This window comes from Chinchilla lanigera, unplaced genomic scaffold (genome assembly GCF_000276665.1).
Source record: "Chinchilla lanigera isolate Chin_1 unplaced genomic scaffold, ChiLan1.0 scaffold00033, whole genome shotgun sequence".
NCBI lineage: Eukaryota > Metazoa > Chordata > Mammalia > Rodentia > Chinchillidae > Chinchilla > Chinchilla lanigera.
Genome location: NW_004955434.1, coordinates 10,389,776 through 10,408,440, shown reverse-complemented (window position 1 = coordinate 10,408,440; position 18,665 = coordinate 10,389,776). Strand labels below are relative to the sequence as shown.

Below are 18,665 nucleotides of genomic sequence, written 5' to 3'. Positions count from 1 at the left end.
GAACAGGGGTATGTAATACCAGTATAATTAGTTCCTGTGGTGTGCTAGGTACTCATCTACACAGTGGTAATAAAAATGAAAAGGCCCTAATCTCATAAAACTTGTATTCCTATAGGAGAACAGACAAAAATAAATTTCAGAGAGAAAAGCAAGCCAGTTAAAAAGTGAGACGCAAGTCAGCTATTTTAAGGAAGGAGAGGTGAGAATGCCTCTGGGTAGTGTAGTATTTGTGTCTTAAGGGATATGAAAGAACGCGCCTCATCAAGGCAGAGAGTAGAGTTCTGGGCAGAGACAGTATGTGCATAAAATTGTGGGCAGATGACGGTTCTGCACACAGTGCAGTACTCAAAGCAGTCAGACGACAAGCGGGTAGTAAGGGACCCATCCTACCAGGGTCTTGGAAAGGAGATTAGTTATAAATGTACACACATTCATTTACTTAAGCGTCATCATTACCTAGTACCTGTCTGTTTTGTTTTTCCTTTTGCTTTTGTAGTACTAAAGATACACCTAAGGGTACTCTACAATTGAGCTATATCGCCTTCATGCCTTTTTATTTTGAGACAGCGTCTCACTAAGTTGCCCAACTGGCCTTAAATTTTCTAACCTCCTGTTCAGCCCCGTGGATAGTTAGAAGTACACATGCACCATCACACCTGGTAAAAAAAAAATCTGAAGATGTAAAAATACGTACAAGAGCATTTAAGTTTATTGATTCCAGTAATTTCTCAAAGATGGTGGCACTGACTAGAAGAAGGATCAAGTTTTTTTTTTAAATCTTTTTTATTTTAAAGAGAATAAAAACTAAAAAAATTGAAAATGATACAGAATTTCAAAACAAGAAAGAAATCAACAATGGTACCACAGCGATATACGTGCACCCATGCTAACAGCAGCACAATTAGTCATAGCTAAATCTTGGAAACAACCCAAATGCCCATCAACTAACTGAGGAATAGATAAAAAAGATGTATTTTTATACAATGGAGTATTACTCGGCTATAAAGAAAGATAAACTCAAGGCTTTTATAGGTAAATGGATGCAACTAGAGGGCATACTCGTAAGTGAAACAAATCAGACCCCCATGTGTACACACCATACTGTCTCCCTACTGTAAGAAACTGACGAGTAAATAAAATCCAAAATGTACAACAGCTATTGTGAAAGGGAAAGAAACTGCTCAAAATGAAACAACTGGGATGAGGGAAAGGAGAAAAGAAAAAAAAAATATATACACACACACAAGGTAGCTAAGATATATGTACTACTGATTTCTATTGGCTTATTAAAAGGAATAGTTAATGCTTAATTTTGGGGGTCAATTTTGCATGCCTGTATCCGGATCAAGTTTTGACTGACTTTGAAAATCGTACTTCATAGAAAATTATTTTCCATCACTTATAACAGAACACTATCGTTTAGGAAAACTTTTACATACTGGTCCTTCCACGAGCGAGGCTAGCACTTCATCCCACAGTTTCTGGTTCTGACAGTCTTCTCTGATTAGACGTTGCTGCTGAGGGGTGAGCTGGAAAGCCTCGACTGCTTCTGCTGAGTCTGGTGCTTTGATCACTTTGGAGGCACTGGGACACTCATCTAGATTTAGTTTTAAAGTGTCAGTAGTTCACCTTAGACTCACCATTAAAAAATACTTAACTGGTACCAAAAGACTTACAGGAAGATCACCCACACAAAGCAGCTTCTCATTTGCCCTGGAGTATAGGATACTATACTTGCTACTGTTAAGGATCTGACATTATTAAAATATACAAAAATACCCATCACTCACCACCAAAACAACAAAAATCCTTTGCTTTTAATTTCTTATGAATTGCTCAACTCAGTCTAAGATTTTTCTTTACTAAAATCTATGCTATTAGAAAAAGCACTCTGCAGTCATTACCTACCGTCTGAAGCTGGCCTTTTTGTGGCTTCACTGGCCTGCTTCTTCGACTGTCCTTTAGTCTTCTTCCCCTCTTTATCTGAAGGGTAACCTGCTGGATACTGATGGGAGGGAGCAAAAGGAAAACAAAGATTTCAGCTTCACAGAGAAGGGAGGTTCTGGATCCTGGAGAGGAATTTTAAAGGGGGGGTGCGGTGGAGTCTATTTTCCGTAAATTGAAAGAATTTACATAAAGGATAAACACTTTCAAAGAAAAAGAATTAAAGAAGACTTAATATCCCAAATTCACTGTAAAGCCATGTAGCTTTGACTTCTAAAATATTCCATTTTATAACATAATGATCTAAGTTTCAGAAAAAAAGACAGAAATTTTCATGAATTGTTACTAGGCAGCCTGAAAAGTTTAAGGAATGGAGAATCTAGGTACCAAAGTAAGGCTCAACCATGAAGCACAAACATGGTAGTAAAATACATAATAGATAATTTAAGACAAAAAAAATAAGGGCCACATTTCTGGAGGTTAGGATAAAAAGGGGAGATTTTAGACAATCTAAGTGACTAACCACCTAAATTTTCTATCTCTTAAGGGTTCAGTTTTAAGGAATACACTCTACCTATTACCCCTATGTCACTTTTTATTTTTTGAGATACGGTCCTGCCATGTGGCAGAGGCTGGTCATCAATGTTTGACCTTCCTGCCTTTTAGCACCCTGAGTAGTTGAGATTACAACCCTGTGCCAACATATCCAGCTAGCTTAGAAACAAAGTCTTCTATGTTTATTTATTTATCTTTATACATAGAATTGAACTCGGGACCTTGCACTTGTCAGGCAGGTGCTGTGCTGCTATATATCTCTGGCCCCACAGCCTAGGTTTTAATGGCTACCTTGGGGGGGGATGGGAAGGAGGTATGCTGTTGTGATAATACTTATCTCTAAAGCTGTATGTGGTTTTGGCCTCACGATATTAATTCATCGTAGTAGATGGGCTCACAGTTTCAAATCAAACCCATCTAATGCTCTGAACACATGGATTTGAAAATGGATTTGACAAAGTTTTTATATTTACTTATAAAGACACTATATTGTTAACTATTTTAGTAGCTGATGGATCTTGTTTAAACAATAAATTCTATGAGTTAAAAAAACAAACAGACTTCCACTAAAAGATACACACTCACCTGCCTGGGAGGTCAGACACTTGCCCATAGTTCAGCCCCTACACATGCAATGTGGGCAGAGCCAGGGGAGATGACAAAGCTGACAGTCTTTACAGGAAGCACAACATGGAGAATTATGAGATGAACTCAAACCGTGCTCTGAAGTCAGTGGCAGGGGAAGAGCATAGGGAAGACAGGCAGTGAAAGGGAAATGCAGCCATACTATCCAAAAGGCATACAAAACCAACGAAGTCTTCTATGGATTAACAGCGGAGCATGAGCAAAGGGGAAAAAAAAGGCAAATCACTAAAAAGTGATAGCAGGGCAGGGAAGCAGCTTTGCGGGGGAAGAGAGAAAAGGGGTGAGGAAAAGTGAGAAGGGTAGGAAGCAGACCACTTTTATTAGCCATTTCCCCACCCTTCCCCTACCACAGACATTCCCGCTGCGCCCTTTAGGATATATGTCCCTTTCAACATCCCCTAAGCCTAAATTTCATAAATCCCGTTCCCTCACAGCTCAAGTCACTTCCTTACTGGCCTGGAAATACTCTACTTTTCACAAACAAGTCCATCGTTTCCTAAAGACAACATGTGCTCCTACAGCTGTTTGATCTCTAGGATGCCACCTGCTTACTTTCCCTTCGTATACCACATGATCTTCCTCACCCCTCATGGAGGGCACTGATGCAGTGCTCTGACTTCTACACAGTGTTAAGGCACATAATAGAGATGCGTATTTTTATGAGCATACCAACATCTTATACAACACAATCTAACCTGTAAACGCAGACATAATCTCCTTGATCGCTCTATTCCTTCTGAGGTCCAAGGTGCTGGTTCAACATCATCTCTTCTTAAAAGGTAGCGCCAAACTAAGAATCCATGACTGGATGAAATCTCTGGCCAATATTTCACCACCTACAGCACAATATTTCAGAAGTACATTGAGATATAAAGCTTAGATTTTATTCGTAATGGATTAACATCAGTGGTTCAAATAAGCTTGTCAGAATTAACTTTAGAAGGTACTTGCTTTACTGTAAGTATAGTAAATAAGCCAAGAACATGGATTAAAACATAGTTTTGACTTAATTTCCTATTCAGCTAATTCCCATAAAGACATGATAGCCTACATTTAGCACATTAACAAAATTGTGCTCATTAACATAATCTTCATATTAGATAAGAATGGTGGCAGTTGATGTCCATTATTTTGAAGCAAAAAACAACAATCTATTTTTAATTGTACGTGTTCTGCTTTCAAAATCCTTTACAATCATTAAAAGCATTCTGAAAAGACAAAAATCAAGATCTACAATAGGCAAGCTATTTACATGGTTTGATCATAGAGAATCTACACTTATTTGAAGAACTTTAACTCAAAATATAACTTTGCCATTAGGAACTTATAAGCTGTTTTTTGAAAAAAGGACTTAAGTATAGAAGTTAAGAGTCCTCTTTGTGAATTGATTACATTTCAGGTCATCTCCAAAACTAATTGGAAATATTTTACTTTGTAATGAAATAAAAATGAAAGTGGAAATACAACTAAGATGGCTTCCTCCTTCCTCTAGCCCACCCACCAGTACCCTGAAGTGACCCTGTCTTGAAAGCCCAAGAAGAATGACTAACAAGATGTCATGCCAGATAGAGCACCTTATAAATGCCATCATATCTGTTGCCTTCTTCAGGAGCATATTTGCTGATCTTCCTCCCTTTAAAACTGCGTATCACTCTGACTGGCTTACCAGCTCTCCAATTCCGAGACTCTGCTCCAATTTTATCATCCAATGGAGCATCACAGTTTAGGGCCAATGCCCTAAAAAAAAACAAAACGAAGTCTTTATACCAAGGAATCTTTCTTCAAGTATATAATCGAGTCATTAGCTCAATTAAAAGGTGAATTATGCCTTACCTGATGGTTAAGAGTCTATGATTCTTTCCATATTATTCCAGATAATAGGATTATGCTTTCCCCCACCAGCAGAGAAGACAAATCAGTTTTCTGATGTCACCCCCAAGCCAGGGGATTGGTTCTCAGATAGCCTGTAGGGTTCTTCTGAAAGTAATAACATCTGTGCCACGTATAATAGAAAACAACTAAAAATACATGGAATGTTCTTTAAATAACGGTTGTTGAGGGAAGGGAGTACGTTGGAAAACTAAAGCAAGTGATTGTTTTAATAGTTATTTTTGATAAGGGGCGAAGTAAATTGCTGGAATGATGCAGAAAGAAATTCAGAAAAATAAATTTGTCAGCCAGGTACAAATGACCTCTCTAGGTCTACTTTCCACATTCCAGACAATATACTTCTGAAAGTTTTAAGAACAAGTGCAATATGAGAATATTCTTTAAAATCCTCCACAAAAAGATAAATTTAAAAAGACTTTCAAGCATCAAAATGCTTGTGCTAAATTATGACAAAGTTTTTGGTGGTTTGGGATTACTACTATTACTGATGACAGAGATAAGGAGGAACACTAATTTGGAAGATGCATCTGACTTAACTTAAATAACTATATGTACTGACTTAGCTGTAATGAACCTGTGGGCTTATTGGCATTAGAAGATCTCTGGTGGGAAAACCTACTCCTACCAAAAATACTACAATTTATGGAAAAGTCAGTATTTTCCTCTAAGATACCCATGTCCTAACATAAGCAAAAACACTTAAGGTTAAAAAAAAGTATACCCAATATGGTGAAATCAAATATGATGCAAAATAGTATTTCAGGGTATAATTATTTTATGCAGGAAAAATTTAAAAGCAGATCTTAATACTATGACTAACCTATTGAAAAGGAATCACTTGACCATAAGTTATCTTTTAAAGTAAATGAACTTATTGTTTTTTGTTTTTAAAAGTTAACTTTTATAGCTGCAGTCAAAGAGTAAAGTTTTTACCAAGTTATCTTTTTATCTAAAAGGGGAGATAATTTAAAACTCTGGAAGGTATAAGATAATATACCCATGAACTCTAGGGAGTGTATACCTTACTTATGAAATACCTACCAAGATATACATATTTCATCTTAAAGAACTAGTATAAGTAATATCCTCACATTATTGAGTGAACATGCTTTAAATCTCATGGGTACTTTCTTTCCATCATAATTACTATAACTATTAGCAATGTCCACACACTTGTAGCTTCAGATACATATACATGTTAATTCAAGGATGTGAAGAGTCCAAAAGGCAGAGCAGCAACAAAGAAAGTTGTTCCGTTACTCTATCTGAAGCTCAACCAATCAGTTGCCTCTAACTGCCCTAACAAAGGATGGCCAGGTTACCTTGTTGCCCTCTTCATTTTCTTAAAGTGAAAGATCTGGGAAGAAATAGGAATAAACTCAGAAGCAAGAAGCTGTCCAACTTTTTCTCAGGAGAGAAACAAAAGTGAATTTCACCATATATACATCATTGGGGGAAAGTATATTATGGGTCACAAGTAAGGGCCTTTTACCTCAGTTTTCATGTTCATGAGACATAGGCATCTTTGCCCTAGAGATCTTACAGTCACAAGGCATATTTACAGCTTATTATATAATCAACTGGAAGTTTAAGTCTATATGAGAAGTCAATCCTAAATTGTTTTCAGTTAATATTTCATTCTCACAACTCTCATCTTAAACAAACATCCACACTGATCATCAAGTATTTTGTAAAGAGACTGTAACAGTACTTATTAGGTTGTCCAAAAGCTTGTAATCGACCATGTGTGCTGCAGATGAGTAGTTAAGTTATAAAAGAAGTTTCCGTGCAGCAAAATCATTTAACAGGCAAATACAACTTTCAGATCTGACAACTTTAAAACGTCCCTTTACCAATTCAAGCTATATTTTCATTAACAAAAATACATCAAATTAGTTCTAACTTCTTTCAAGATTGTTCATTCTGAAGGCTGCACCCTGGTCAGAGAGAGAGTATGTAGAGACTGAGCTCCTGCCTCAGGAATGTTGTCACCAGCAAATCTGACCTGTCTCCTCTGCTGGTTCAGTAAAATAATCCTACTGTCAGAAATAATATACAAGACATAAAAACAGATTCTATGTCATTCAGTATACAATAAAGTCTTGAAATCATTCTTTGGTTCACACGGTAATCCCAAATTGAAAGGATGCTACTTAAAACCGAGTGATTTAGACTCAAAGGGAATAATATTTTTACTCAATACACAAAATACTCTTCATGATATAAAAATATTTAACCATATGATTGTTTCATATGGTTAAAATTTTTAGTATGACACATTAAACTGTGGTCTTGCTATTAGATAATCTGGATTTGCTTTCTAATTAATAGCAGCATGCATTTACAATAAAAGATTTTGAAATTACTAAGTTTTATATTATTCAAATAAAGACTATTAGAATTCTCATAGTTGGATGTTAATACTTGTACACGATAAAGCTCAGTACAAGGTGGCTCTTTTGTAATGCTATAAAAGGATTTAGTTCAAAAGGATCATTTTGTAACTACACGAATTTTCCCACTTATAACATGAAGACATTAGAATAAATTTAGAAAGTATCTTAAATGTAGGTATGATTAAATTAGCTTATATTTCTTCATGCACATGTGGCTTGCAATCATTGCCCTATTTCCTATTAATGAGCCTCTAAGAATTTCACTAGTCTCCATTAAAAGATGATCTATATTGAGAAGAACATCACTTGCACTGAGAAGAACATCACAATGTTGACTTATGGGGTAGTAAATAAGCCACTTTCAGCCAGGAATATAGCTCAGTCGCATAAGCACCTGCCTGGCAAGTGCAAGGTCCTGAGTTTGATTCCCAGTACAAAAAAAAAAAAAGCCACCTTATCCTGAATTTCACTTACATTACGTAAGCTCCTTTCTTTCAAAAGTGACATGTTTTCAAATGGATGGCATGTATATTAAGAAAGACTAGGTATTGTGGCATTTTAAAAAATAATAGTACAAGGAAATAGCATACTTAAAATTCTATAAGGCATTGAAATTTGATCTTTTAACTCCTCATTTGAGACTCTCCCCTGCAATCAAATTGCCAATTACAATCCTATAATAAAACTTTTATATAGCATTCAAATTTTAAACAGTCTTTACAGAAGTACCTGTTCATGTTTGTTAATGTTTGATCAGCTGATGGTGCACCAATTCTTTTATTACCAGCAAGATTTTTACCACCACTTCCAGTGTATGTAAATTCATCGCCTCGGTCCTACAGAAAAAAATGTTTTTACATTGAGATACCTAAACCCAAGTATAATTTCTGATTCTTATTTCAGAGTAAGAACAGCTGTCTAGGATATTATGAACTGACATTTCTCTCACAGGACCTACCAAAATCAGGCAAAATTAGTGCAATCTTGTGTAGTATCCCTTCAAGTTACATCACTAGACCTGTTTTTTTTTTAAATTCTAGTTTCTGACATCTCCCACATGTTGTGTCCATGCTATATATGTAACCAATCTGTATTATTTTATAAGATTTTAGGAACAGAATATATTATATATACTTCAAGGTTAACTAAAATAAACACACCATTGCTACCTTGTAGGTTTCTTTATAATAATAATGCTTTTCATTTTTAAAAAGAAGTTTTAAGACTAGGTCACACTGTGTAGTCTAGGCTGGCCCTGAAATCACTCACTATGTAGCCCAGGTTAGCCCCTAACTTGCAGCAATCTTCCTGCCTCGTTCTGCCTACTGCTGGGATTACAGGTGGTGTGTACAGGTGGCATTCACAGCCAGCAGTGCTACTTTTTATAAACACTCCATAACTCAATTCTCAGCTGTTACCTATACCATAATACGTTTGTTGCCAAATAGTATTTGAATTCTGATGATATAAAATAAATTACATAGAGAAAATTTACATAAAGACTCTATATTATAACACAGTACATTCTCTGCATTTTATACTCTATTAGTTCATCTACAACAGTCAGATAAAATAATCATCCATTAAAAAGAAATTTGGAAAACAATTTGAAAACTAAAAGTAATACTTAGTATCCCCAGAATATTGAGGGGAAATGCCAAAAGGGAAGCTATATAAACCAGCTCTGCTATTACTTCTGAAGCAGCTACAAATTTATACGGATATCACTAAGTCTCTAGGTGATTCAGTATTCAAAGTTGAAAATAACTTAGTATATACTAATTCTACTAACTCCACCTAACTAGTGATTCTTGTTTAATGCAAAATCATTTTAATTAGTTCAGGTTTTAATTAGACAATGAAGTTTTCCTTACTACATTCTTACTCTAGAAGTCAATTAGTTGCATCTTTTTTTTAAAGATTAAAAGCCTAAAAAGCCTAAGAAGTAAGGTGTGGTGATATACAACTGTACTCTGAGGCGTTCATGAACCTGAGGGATTAGAGTCACAAATTCCAGTTTGGCCTAGGCACCTGACCAAGACCCTGTCTCAATAAACCTGGGCATGGTGGAACATGCTTGTACTCACAGCACTCTGGAAGGCTATGGCAGGGGGACTGTGAATTCAAGCCTTGCCTGGGTAACTTAGCAAGGCCCTGTTTCAAAATAAGAAGGGCTAGGGATGTGGTTCAGGGAGAGGTCCGTGGTTCAGTCCCCAATACTGCAAGATGACAGGTAGATGGATGGGCTGCGGAAGTAACTCAGTAGACGAGCATTTGCATACATGTGCAAGGCCCTGGGATCAATTCCTAGTAATGTATTTTTTAAAAAAGCTTATCTAAAATTTAAATGTGTTTTCACTGATCTGAAAACCTTGAATTTACTTTTTATTGGCCCAACACTGAGATCTCTATTTTTAAAAAATAAGGCACTAAGGTATTTCATTTTTGATGTATTCCACGTGAGGAATTCTAATAAATAAGATCTAGAGCAGTGCAGAACACTTCTTAAATTGATCATAAAGTCTTCACCATATTATCTGGACTGATTTTACAATACTCACACTCATAACTGTTAAATTTTCAAGTTATAATCATAGGAGTGTTACAAAGAAACAATAAAACTACAACAGCATAAAGGAACACTCTAAGCTAAATAACATTTAAAACACTGAAACAAAATCATTTCTGGTTGTTTTTCAGCCAACAAATGACCATATCCTAAAGGATCAAGAAAAACGGTTAGAAGTCTGTCTATACTACTAACTCAGCTATACTTCAATCATTACACCGAAAAACTTTGTATTGTCATAGAGGAAAAAAAAGATTTATCACACTGTCAGAGCTCAGACAGTATCATTTCAGACTAGTTTTCCTATGGAACTATTGCTCCATTATTATAGGCCTCAATTTCTCACATATTCCAGTCCACGATCCACTAAATTGTGCCTCTGAGAAGCAGCCTAAAGGAGACTGCTACCTAAGAAAAGCCCAAACAAAGAAGCTGTATCTACAACAGGGATGCAGTTACCCAATCTCTTCTTCCCAGGGACCAGAGCAGCTGCCTAAGACCACTTGGGTGTTGCCACCCCAGCCATCAACCTGATCACAGATTTCCCCATCCAAATCTCGTCAACCTTTCTCTAAAGCCTACCAAAGTAAACCATCCTAAAGCACAATTAAAATGCTTAACACTTTACCCAGGCACTGCTAATGACACTTTACATCAAGGCTGCCAGTTTCTATCTCCCAACACCATTTACATGACTGCACAAAGGGGTACTGCTGCTACTACTGAGGACACCTACCTTGGCCTTACCATTTAGGTTGGGAAAGGCAAAGCATTTCACATGTAACCATTTAAATTTCACATTAAGACCAAGAGTTAAGTGTATATACCTTATTTTACAGACAAGGCAGAGGTTCAGCAAGTTGCTTAAGGTCTCACGGCTAGGAAGAGATGGCTCCTGGACACATACCCAAACAGCATGTTTTCAGAATCTTAGGGCCACTGTGGAAATTTCTTTTCCATACAACTGTGTTTCTCAAGAAAGGTGACAAAAACACAGGACATGTGCTGGGCCTGATGGCGCAGGCCTGTAATCCCAGCAGTCAGGAGGCTGAAGAAGGAGGATCGTTGTGAGTTTGAGACCAGCCTGGGCTACAAAGTGAGCTCAAGGCCAGCCTAAACTGCGAGACCCGGTCTCAAAAAGACAAAAAAAAAAAAAAGACAAAACAAAACAAAAACACAGGACACGAAAACCTGCCTTTGATTCAGTCTCAGGATACTAGACCAAAAATTAACTAATTTATTGGCAGGTACTTAAGCATTGTGTATCCATTCATACAAACAGGATAAAAGTCACTTGTGGCACTCATTTTCAGCATTACAGTAACACGGTGGACATACTTCATATATTTAAGTTAAGAATTTGCTCAGAGAACGTAACTAACATTTGAGCCTTTGTTTGGTAGGAGCAGTACTGGAGACTGGACCCAGGGCCTTCACACTTAGTTATAGCCCTACTCCTTTTTAATTTTAAGATAGGTGTTCAGTAAGTTGCCTGTCAAGACTGGGCTCCAACTTGAGATTTTCCTGCCTCTGCCTCATTGGAGTACTGGGATTACAGGTACGTGCCATTATGCCTGGCTACACTGAATCTTTGTAATGTGCCCAGGGTTCAATAAATTACCCATTTAATATAACTGTCTGGCATAAAATATGAATATGCTTTCTACTTTACATAAGGGGAAAATGAAGTTCACTGGAGTTTAAAAGTTTGGCCAAAGTTTCACAAACAACAAAAACCAAAACCACATCAAATACAAATGTTCAGATGCTAAAAATACATGCTAAGGCAACTCTACACTCCCTAATTGCTGTTTCACCAGAGGTTTTAAAAAGTTCTATGGGCTGACTATATAACAATATACAATCTTTCGTATTTTTGACAAATACTTAAAGATAGTTTTGAAATATCTCTGTTAAAAGAGTAAACAAAGAACCTAAATATTTTCATTTTGTTTCCTCTGCTATGTTAATATAAAGGCATCATCAATTTGCCTATCCCAGAAAAAGGGCAAACTTTTCTGTTTTAGTCTGAAAACATACTACAATTGTCCTCTCCATAGCTACTCTAATTCATTTAACCTTACATTAAAACAATCAAGTAAAATGGACTAGGAGAAAATACCTGACAACTACATATCTGATAAATAGCAAAAATCAAAGAACCAAGTTAAAAAATGTGAAAAGACAAATCTAAGGCTACTGAATGGCAAATAAAAAAATGAGTGATACTCAACATTAGCCATTAGGGAAATGTAAATTAAAATACCTATCACCACCTGCATACCTATCACTATGGCTTAACAAGAAAAACAGCAAATGCTCGAAAGGATGCAGAGAAACTCAACTCACTCATACACTGCCAACAGAAATATAAAATGGTACAGTCACTCCACAGTTTTCAGTCTCTTTAGAAAAATAAAAACCAAACTACCAGGAATTGTACTCCTTGACATTGACCCTAGAGAAATGAAAACTTCATTTACAAAACACTATACACAAATGCATCTTCAGCTATAACAGCTAAAAACTGGTAAGGCAGACATTTTTCAACAAGTGAGTGGTTGAAGTACATTCATACCATGCACTAATACTTATCAATAAAAAAAAAATGAACTATCAATACAATGTCTGGAGAATACACATTCAAGGGAGTGCAAAAAAAAAAAAAAAGGGAATCTAAAAGGTTATAAAGTATATTATTCCACTTATAAAAAATTTGAAGTGACAAAATTACACAAATGGGGAACAGATTAATGGTTACTGGAATTAATGCACAGCATGATGGGATTCTACACTTTCTACTTGCTCCGTGTTGTAACACAGCCTTATAAAGTTCTACTGGCTGACTATAATTACAGTAAAACCTGGGTTTGAAAGAATAATTCATTCTGCCCATAATCCAAAGCACTTGTATACCAAAGCAACGAGAGAGAAAGAGAGAGCTTGAGTGCGCGAAACCAAGACCAGATATGTGAGGCATGACATACTACTCCAGTGTAAGACATTGCTCATTTACTGAGTTACTTCTTAGAAATATTTGCTCATCCTGTGGAATACTTGTAGACCAAGTTACTCACAAATGAAGGTTTGACTATATATCGTATCTCTTGTATCTCTGACAAATACTGAAGGTAATAGAAATTATAATAGAATTTTCAGAATTTTGTGTGAATGTCAGTATCCTGGTTATGATACTGTATTACAGGGGACGTGACAAAATGTCACCACTGCAAGAGCACAGGATACCTGTATTATTTCTAATGTTGCAATTACTGTGAATCTACAATTACCTCAAAACAGTAACTTTAATTTTTAAAAGCTGAGCTCTATAGAGAACGCGTTTTCTACATAATAATTAGTTACCAAATGTAAACGTAAGTCAAATTAGTACATGTAAAGATAAGACACTACCAGTTTACTTCTCTTATTGCCTGTGGAAAACTGATTACTCCAACATAAAAACTATGCTAAAAATAGACAGCACTGTTTGATGTATACTAAACAAAGCTTTTACATTTTTCTAAGTGATCAACACAGATTCTAAAGAACAAAGTCATATCATGACTTACTACTTCATCTGCAAATCCACCAGCCAGGACAAGAGAATATGCCCCATCATTACTGCGACCATGAATTCCACCAACATGGGGCCTATGAACGCCTGCTTCGCTCACCTATAAAATAAGTAAAAAGAATCTAAGAATACCTCTGAACAATTTACATTTAAAAAATGCTTTCACATATATTCTTGAACGATAAAAATCTAAGAACCATGTGTCACCCAGAGTTTTACCTTTTGCTCTTGTTTTAGTTCTACTCAAGTCCTAAAGGGACTAAAGAGACGAACTTAAATTAGAGTATGACTAGAGTTCTCAGTTTCACAATAACTTGATAATAATCACCACCAATTTCCAACCCAACTCAGATAAAAGGAAACTATCAGTGGTCAAGATCATCTGTTCTTTATTTCTCATCTTTGACTGTGGTTATTTCCTACCCAGATTTTCAGGTCAAAAATGCAGCAATTGTTTTACCCCATTCTTTCCCTGTATTCTTCAAGAGATATGGTCACAATTTTTGATTCCACTTCCTAAATCCTCGAAAGCCATCTTGTTTTTACTTCTGCTGAATAGCAATTTTAGACATGGATGTTTACATTAGACCCTGTTTCACTGCCTTCAGTTTTGCTCCTCTGAACCCATCCTATCATAAACAGAATCTGTTTAAAGAAGAATTCTGCGTTTGACTTTTAATGCTTAAGGTATATGAAATGATCTTGGAGTATCAAGGTCCAGAGATGCACTATATACTACGTTCTGCTAATTTCCCTACTTTCCCAGCTTTATTTATAGCTGCCCTTTCACGCAGCCTATATGTGAGAGTGAAAATTACTTGGTATTATTACCCAAACATGAAATCCATTTCTAGTTTAGTGATGCTACCCTACTTCAAAGTCCTATGCTTGCCTGGCATGGTGGTACATGTCTGTAATCCCAGCCCTCGAGAGGCTGAGGCAGGAGGATCATTGCGAATTTGAGACCAGCCTGGGCTTTCAAAGTGAGCTCAAAGCCAGCCTGAATTGCAGAGCAAGACCCTGTCTCTAAAAAAAAAAAAAAAAGAAGTCCTATGCTTTTTCTTCATATATTTTGAAATTTTTACTGAAACAAGTACGCTTCTTTCCATACTTCACACTCCCTGAGAAAGGTATTGTGAAACAAGTGTTCTTAGTGAAAGAAGCTGAAATCCAAGCTTACACATGGAAAAAGAAAGCAGTTTTGTTTATGAGCCAACAAGAAGGTAATAATAAAAACAACCGAAAGTGGAAAAGCCTTAGAAACTCCAGAGTTTAGCAGGAGGCAGAGGCACTTGGTTTCCCTACTTCACCAATCCTCGTAAAAATGAATCTGTTCTACTGTCTCCCATTCCCTTATACGCAAATCCATCCTACTATATACTAAAGCCAATAACTTGATAGTCACCCTGGAGTCTTAGGCCACATTACAGGGGATTTTACAGTTAGGGAATGACTTAATGACAGGTACATAAGCAAAAATATTTATACTGTTTTATTATCTTGTAGTTATAATATCGTACTGTACTTATGGATCAAAAGTAATAGAAATACGAACCCTAAAAACCAGTTCAGTCAAAATTTTGAAACAACTATTTCAAGGATGAGAGAATACAAAGTACTAAGCTAACTATCCATCTTCTATAAAAGGAAGTTAATAAGATGAAAAAGTAAAAGAAGTAAACATATTATTTAGAAGGTAAAGCCAGGGAAAATAACTAACATTTTCTCTGAAAAACAAAAGATGGAGATGGGTAGGTTTTGAAAATAACAATCACACACTATGTAACTTTTCAACCTATATAAAATGTACTTCTCTATTTTAATTTTAATCATATCAAAGACCTAAGGACAGTGGATCACTAAATATAAAAAGGCAGCTTTAGTTGAAGTTCAGAATGCTAGGTATCAGAGAACTGCTCTACTCCAGAAATTGTGTTTCTTCAACATTAAATTTTCCATGACAAAATTAACTTTCTAAAAGAGAAATTAGGAATAAATTAGCACCTTCTTTTAGTGGAAAAGAGAAACAGTTTTGTTCCTGCATTACTAGCACTTCCTTTTCTCTAATATATTCGTTTTCCTTGAAGAGAGTAAGCCTTAGAGAAAACACTGAAAGCAGGCTTAACGTTCAATAACATTAAATGAGAATTTACCACATGATGTAAAGATAAAACTAATATTCAAATAATACATTTTTTAGTAAGAAAATTCTTTTGAAAGCTTAAAGATAAGAGCTAAGCATGGGGGCACACACCTGTAATCCCAGCACTCTGAGAGGCTGAGGCAGGACAGTTCCAGGTTTGAACCCAGCTAGCTGCACAATTTAGCAAGATCCTGTCTCAAAATAAAAAAAATTTAAGGGATAGGCACCTGGGGATGTAGCTCAGTGTATAGGCCCTGGTTTCAAACTCTAGTACTGCTGAAAGGGAAGAGGAAGGTGGAAGGAAAAGAGGAAAGAAAGATAAAAAGAATATTAACACCATAACTATTAACAGAACAGTAGAAATAAATTGATAAGAAAGTATAGCTGAAGCCTAATTCTGTGATGTACATTCCTGTTAACCTTCCTTCTAACAACTGATAACACCATGTGCTATTAACAAGGTCCACCTTATAATCAATACAAGTTAACATTACTTCAGTTGTATGCAAAATTCATTCTACCCTTTCAACTAAACCAATTTAAAAACATACCTGAACTCTAAATCTCCAAGTTGATCCAACAGGAATACCAGGAATAGGTCCATAATGATTAGAAGGGACAATAGTACATTCTTTTGTGCGACCAACACAAGCCATGCCCTGCAAGTTACAAAACAAGCTGCCTGAGAAATCATTTTGTGTTAAATCTCTTAATGAAAGAACTTAATTCCCAAAGGTAACACAGAAACCCCACTATTTATATGTAATTTAGACATCAGTGATTTTAACAATTATATTGTTGAATCTTTTATGTCATAACGACTACTTGCATTAAAACGCTATATAATGTAATTTGCTACTGGGGGCAAAAGGTGAATTTCTTCTTTACCCTGCCCCAGTCTCTCCGGCTTTCAGTACTAGCTGAAGGCATCTTTGCTTTCTTTTTACTCATCTTGAGTCCTTCACCAGCCTTTACAACCTCACTGGAATCAGTTTTACAACAAGGACAATACCTTTAAAAGAAAAAGAAGAATTTTGACAATATTATATTAAAGGCCATAACAGAATAACAACCTTTATAGTTTAAATACAAGTTTTAAGATGTATTACTTGGGATATGTTTCAGAGCTTCAGCTCACATTAAATTTTTATTTTTGGTACCGGCAATTGAACTCAGGACCTTGCACTTGCCAGGCAAGCACTGTGCCACTAAGGTATATCCCCAGGTCACATTAAACTTACAAAAATATTTTCATGATTAGGCTGGGTATAAGAACACAATTATCATATTTTTAGATACCTTAAAGATTTTAATATTACAAATTCTGAAAACTGAATTAAAAAATCAGATAAAACAGCTTCAAATGGGGGCTGGGGATTTAGCTCAGCAGCAAAAGTGCCTGCCTGGCAAGCGCAATGTCGTGAGTTCGGTTCCCGGTACCAGAGAAAAACCAAAAAAAACCCCAACCAACCAACCAAACAAAAAACAGTTTCAAATGGCACCACAAACTGTAATCTTATCAGTATGACAGTAGAAATTATTCCTTTGAAATTCTTACCATTAAAACATGTCAAAATAAATGATTTTTCTAGAACAAACACTGAATTAGGCAATGGATATATCTCCCCACCTAACTTGGTTTTGAGAATTCTCAGAATTGAAAATGTATAGTCTGTTATAACTATGTAAGATGTTAGGGAGTTTTGCTTATGTTAGCGTTATTCCTATTTCTAGTTTAATTCCCTAACTTGTTTGTTCTTTATCATAAGCTGCATTAAATCTTTTGTAAAAGTATAGGTATATGTCAATACACAACATTACAAAAAGTGCTTACAAACACGATAAATACTCTAACATACAGGTATGGTATATTAGTGGGTTCCTGTGACTATTTTTTTTCTTTTTCTCTTGTTTGAGCTGGGGATTAAAGCTAGGACATAAGGTATGTTGAGAAGTGCTCTACCACTGAACTACACTTCCAGTCCTGTCTTTCTTTTATTTTCAGACTAGATCTTTCTAAATTGTGCAGGCTGGATTCCACCTTGCAATCCTTCTGCTTTTAGTGTTATGATCAGTTGGGAATACAGATGTGCACCATCACACCCAGCTGAGATGAGGCTATTCTCAGCCAGTGAGGAATGTAAACTTTACGAGGTAACTTGGTTAGGATTACAGGAGAAAAAAAAGATAGTTCAATTGCTGAAGTCAGCCCTAAATTTAACCCTCAGCATCCCATCAAAACAAAAACAAACAAATAAATTTTCTAATTGGGAAGCTATGAAAGCTTCCAAAAATTAATTTGTTTTAAACAAAGAGTATATTTTTAACATAAATGTGCACCATAATTATAATTAAAGTATTACCTGTCTGATGAGAAAATGATTTCAAACATTAAATATCCAAACAACATGATTTGAAGAAATAGAAAAGATGATTTAATGTCAAGAAGTTCCAGGTGAAATGAAGGACCCTGATACGAATTTAAGGAAATTCCACAGAGTAATATAAGACTATCCTAAAAAGGGCATGCCTGAGAATAACCCCTTTAAAAGGTTTATTTGGGACCTTCAACAGGGTAGGCATTAATTGGTGTTGGGGACAAATACTTGTGAAGAAAATGTTTATGCGCTGTAGGTAAGGTAAACTACCATGTGTTTATGGTGTTAAGTACTATACTGTAAATGAAATCAGCATTATGTGAGAAAAGCAATTGGAAATGGGATGTTAAAAGGATGGATAAGTCAAGAAAAGCATTCCAATCAAAGGAACAGTTAAACATAAAGGTCCTGAAGCGTAAAAACCAATGGTAAGCCTAGAGGAACATAAAAATGAACACAGATAGTAAGTAAACAGGCTGGTGATAAGTAACAGAGTTAAGAGGACAGACAAGGGCCAAGGCATAATGCTAACAACTTAATTTTATTGTAACCATAACATGAAGACAAGTAG

General features: G+C 35.9%; 1 protein-coding gene across 1 annotated transcript in view; it reads right to left on the bottom strand.

The window, feature by feature from the left end:
• Uhrf2 (ubiquitin-like with PHD and ring finger domains 2, E3 ubiquitin protein ligase) overlaps positions 1–18,665 on the bottom strand; it is a gene marked incomplete at its 5' end in the record, with an annotated part of 75,420 nt that overhangs the window by 4,850 nt on the left and 51,905 nt on the right. The window contains 8 exon segments of the mRNA XM_013516354.1: positions 1,440–1,597; positions 1,909–2,005; positions 3,840–3,980; positions 4,719–4,881; positions 8,160–8,266; positions 13,569–13,673; positions 16,268–16,375; positions 16,605–16,728. Coding sequence (XP_013371808.1) covers positions 1,440–1,597; positions 1,909–2,005; positions 3,840–3,980; positions 4,719–4,881; positions 8,160–8,266; positions 13,569–13,673; positions 16,268–16,375; positions 16,605–16,728 — 1,003 coding nt within the window.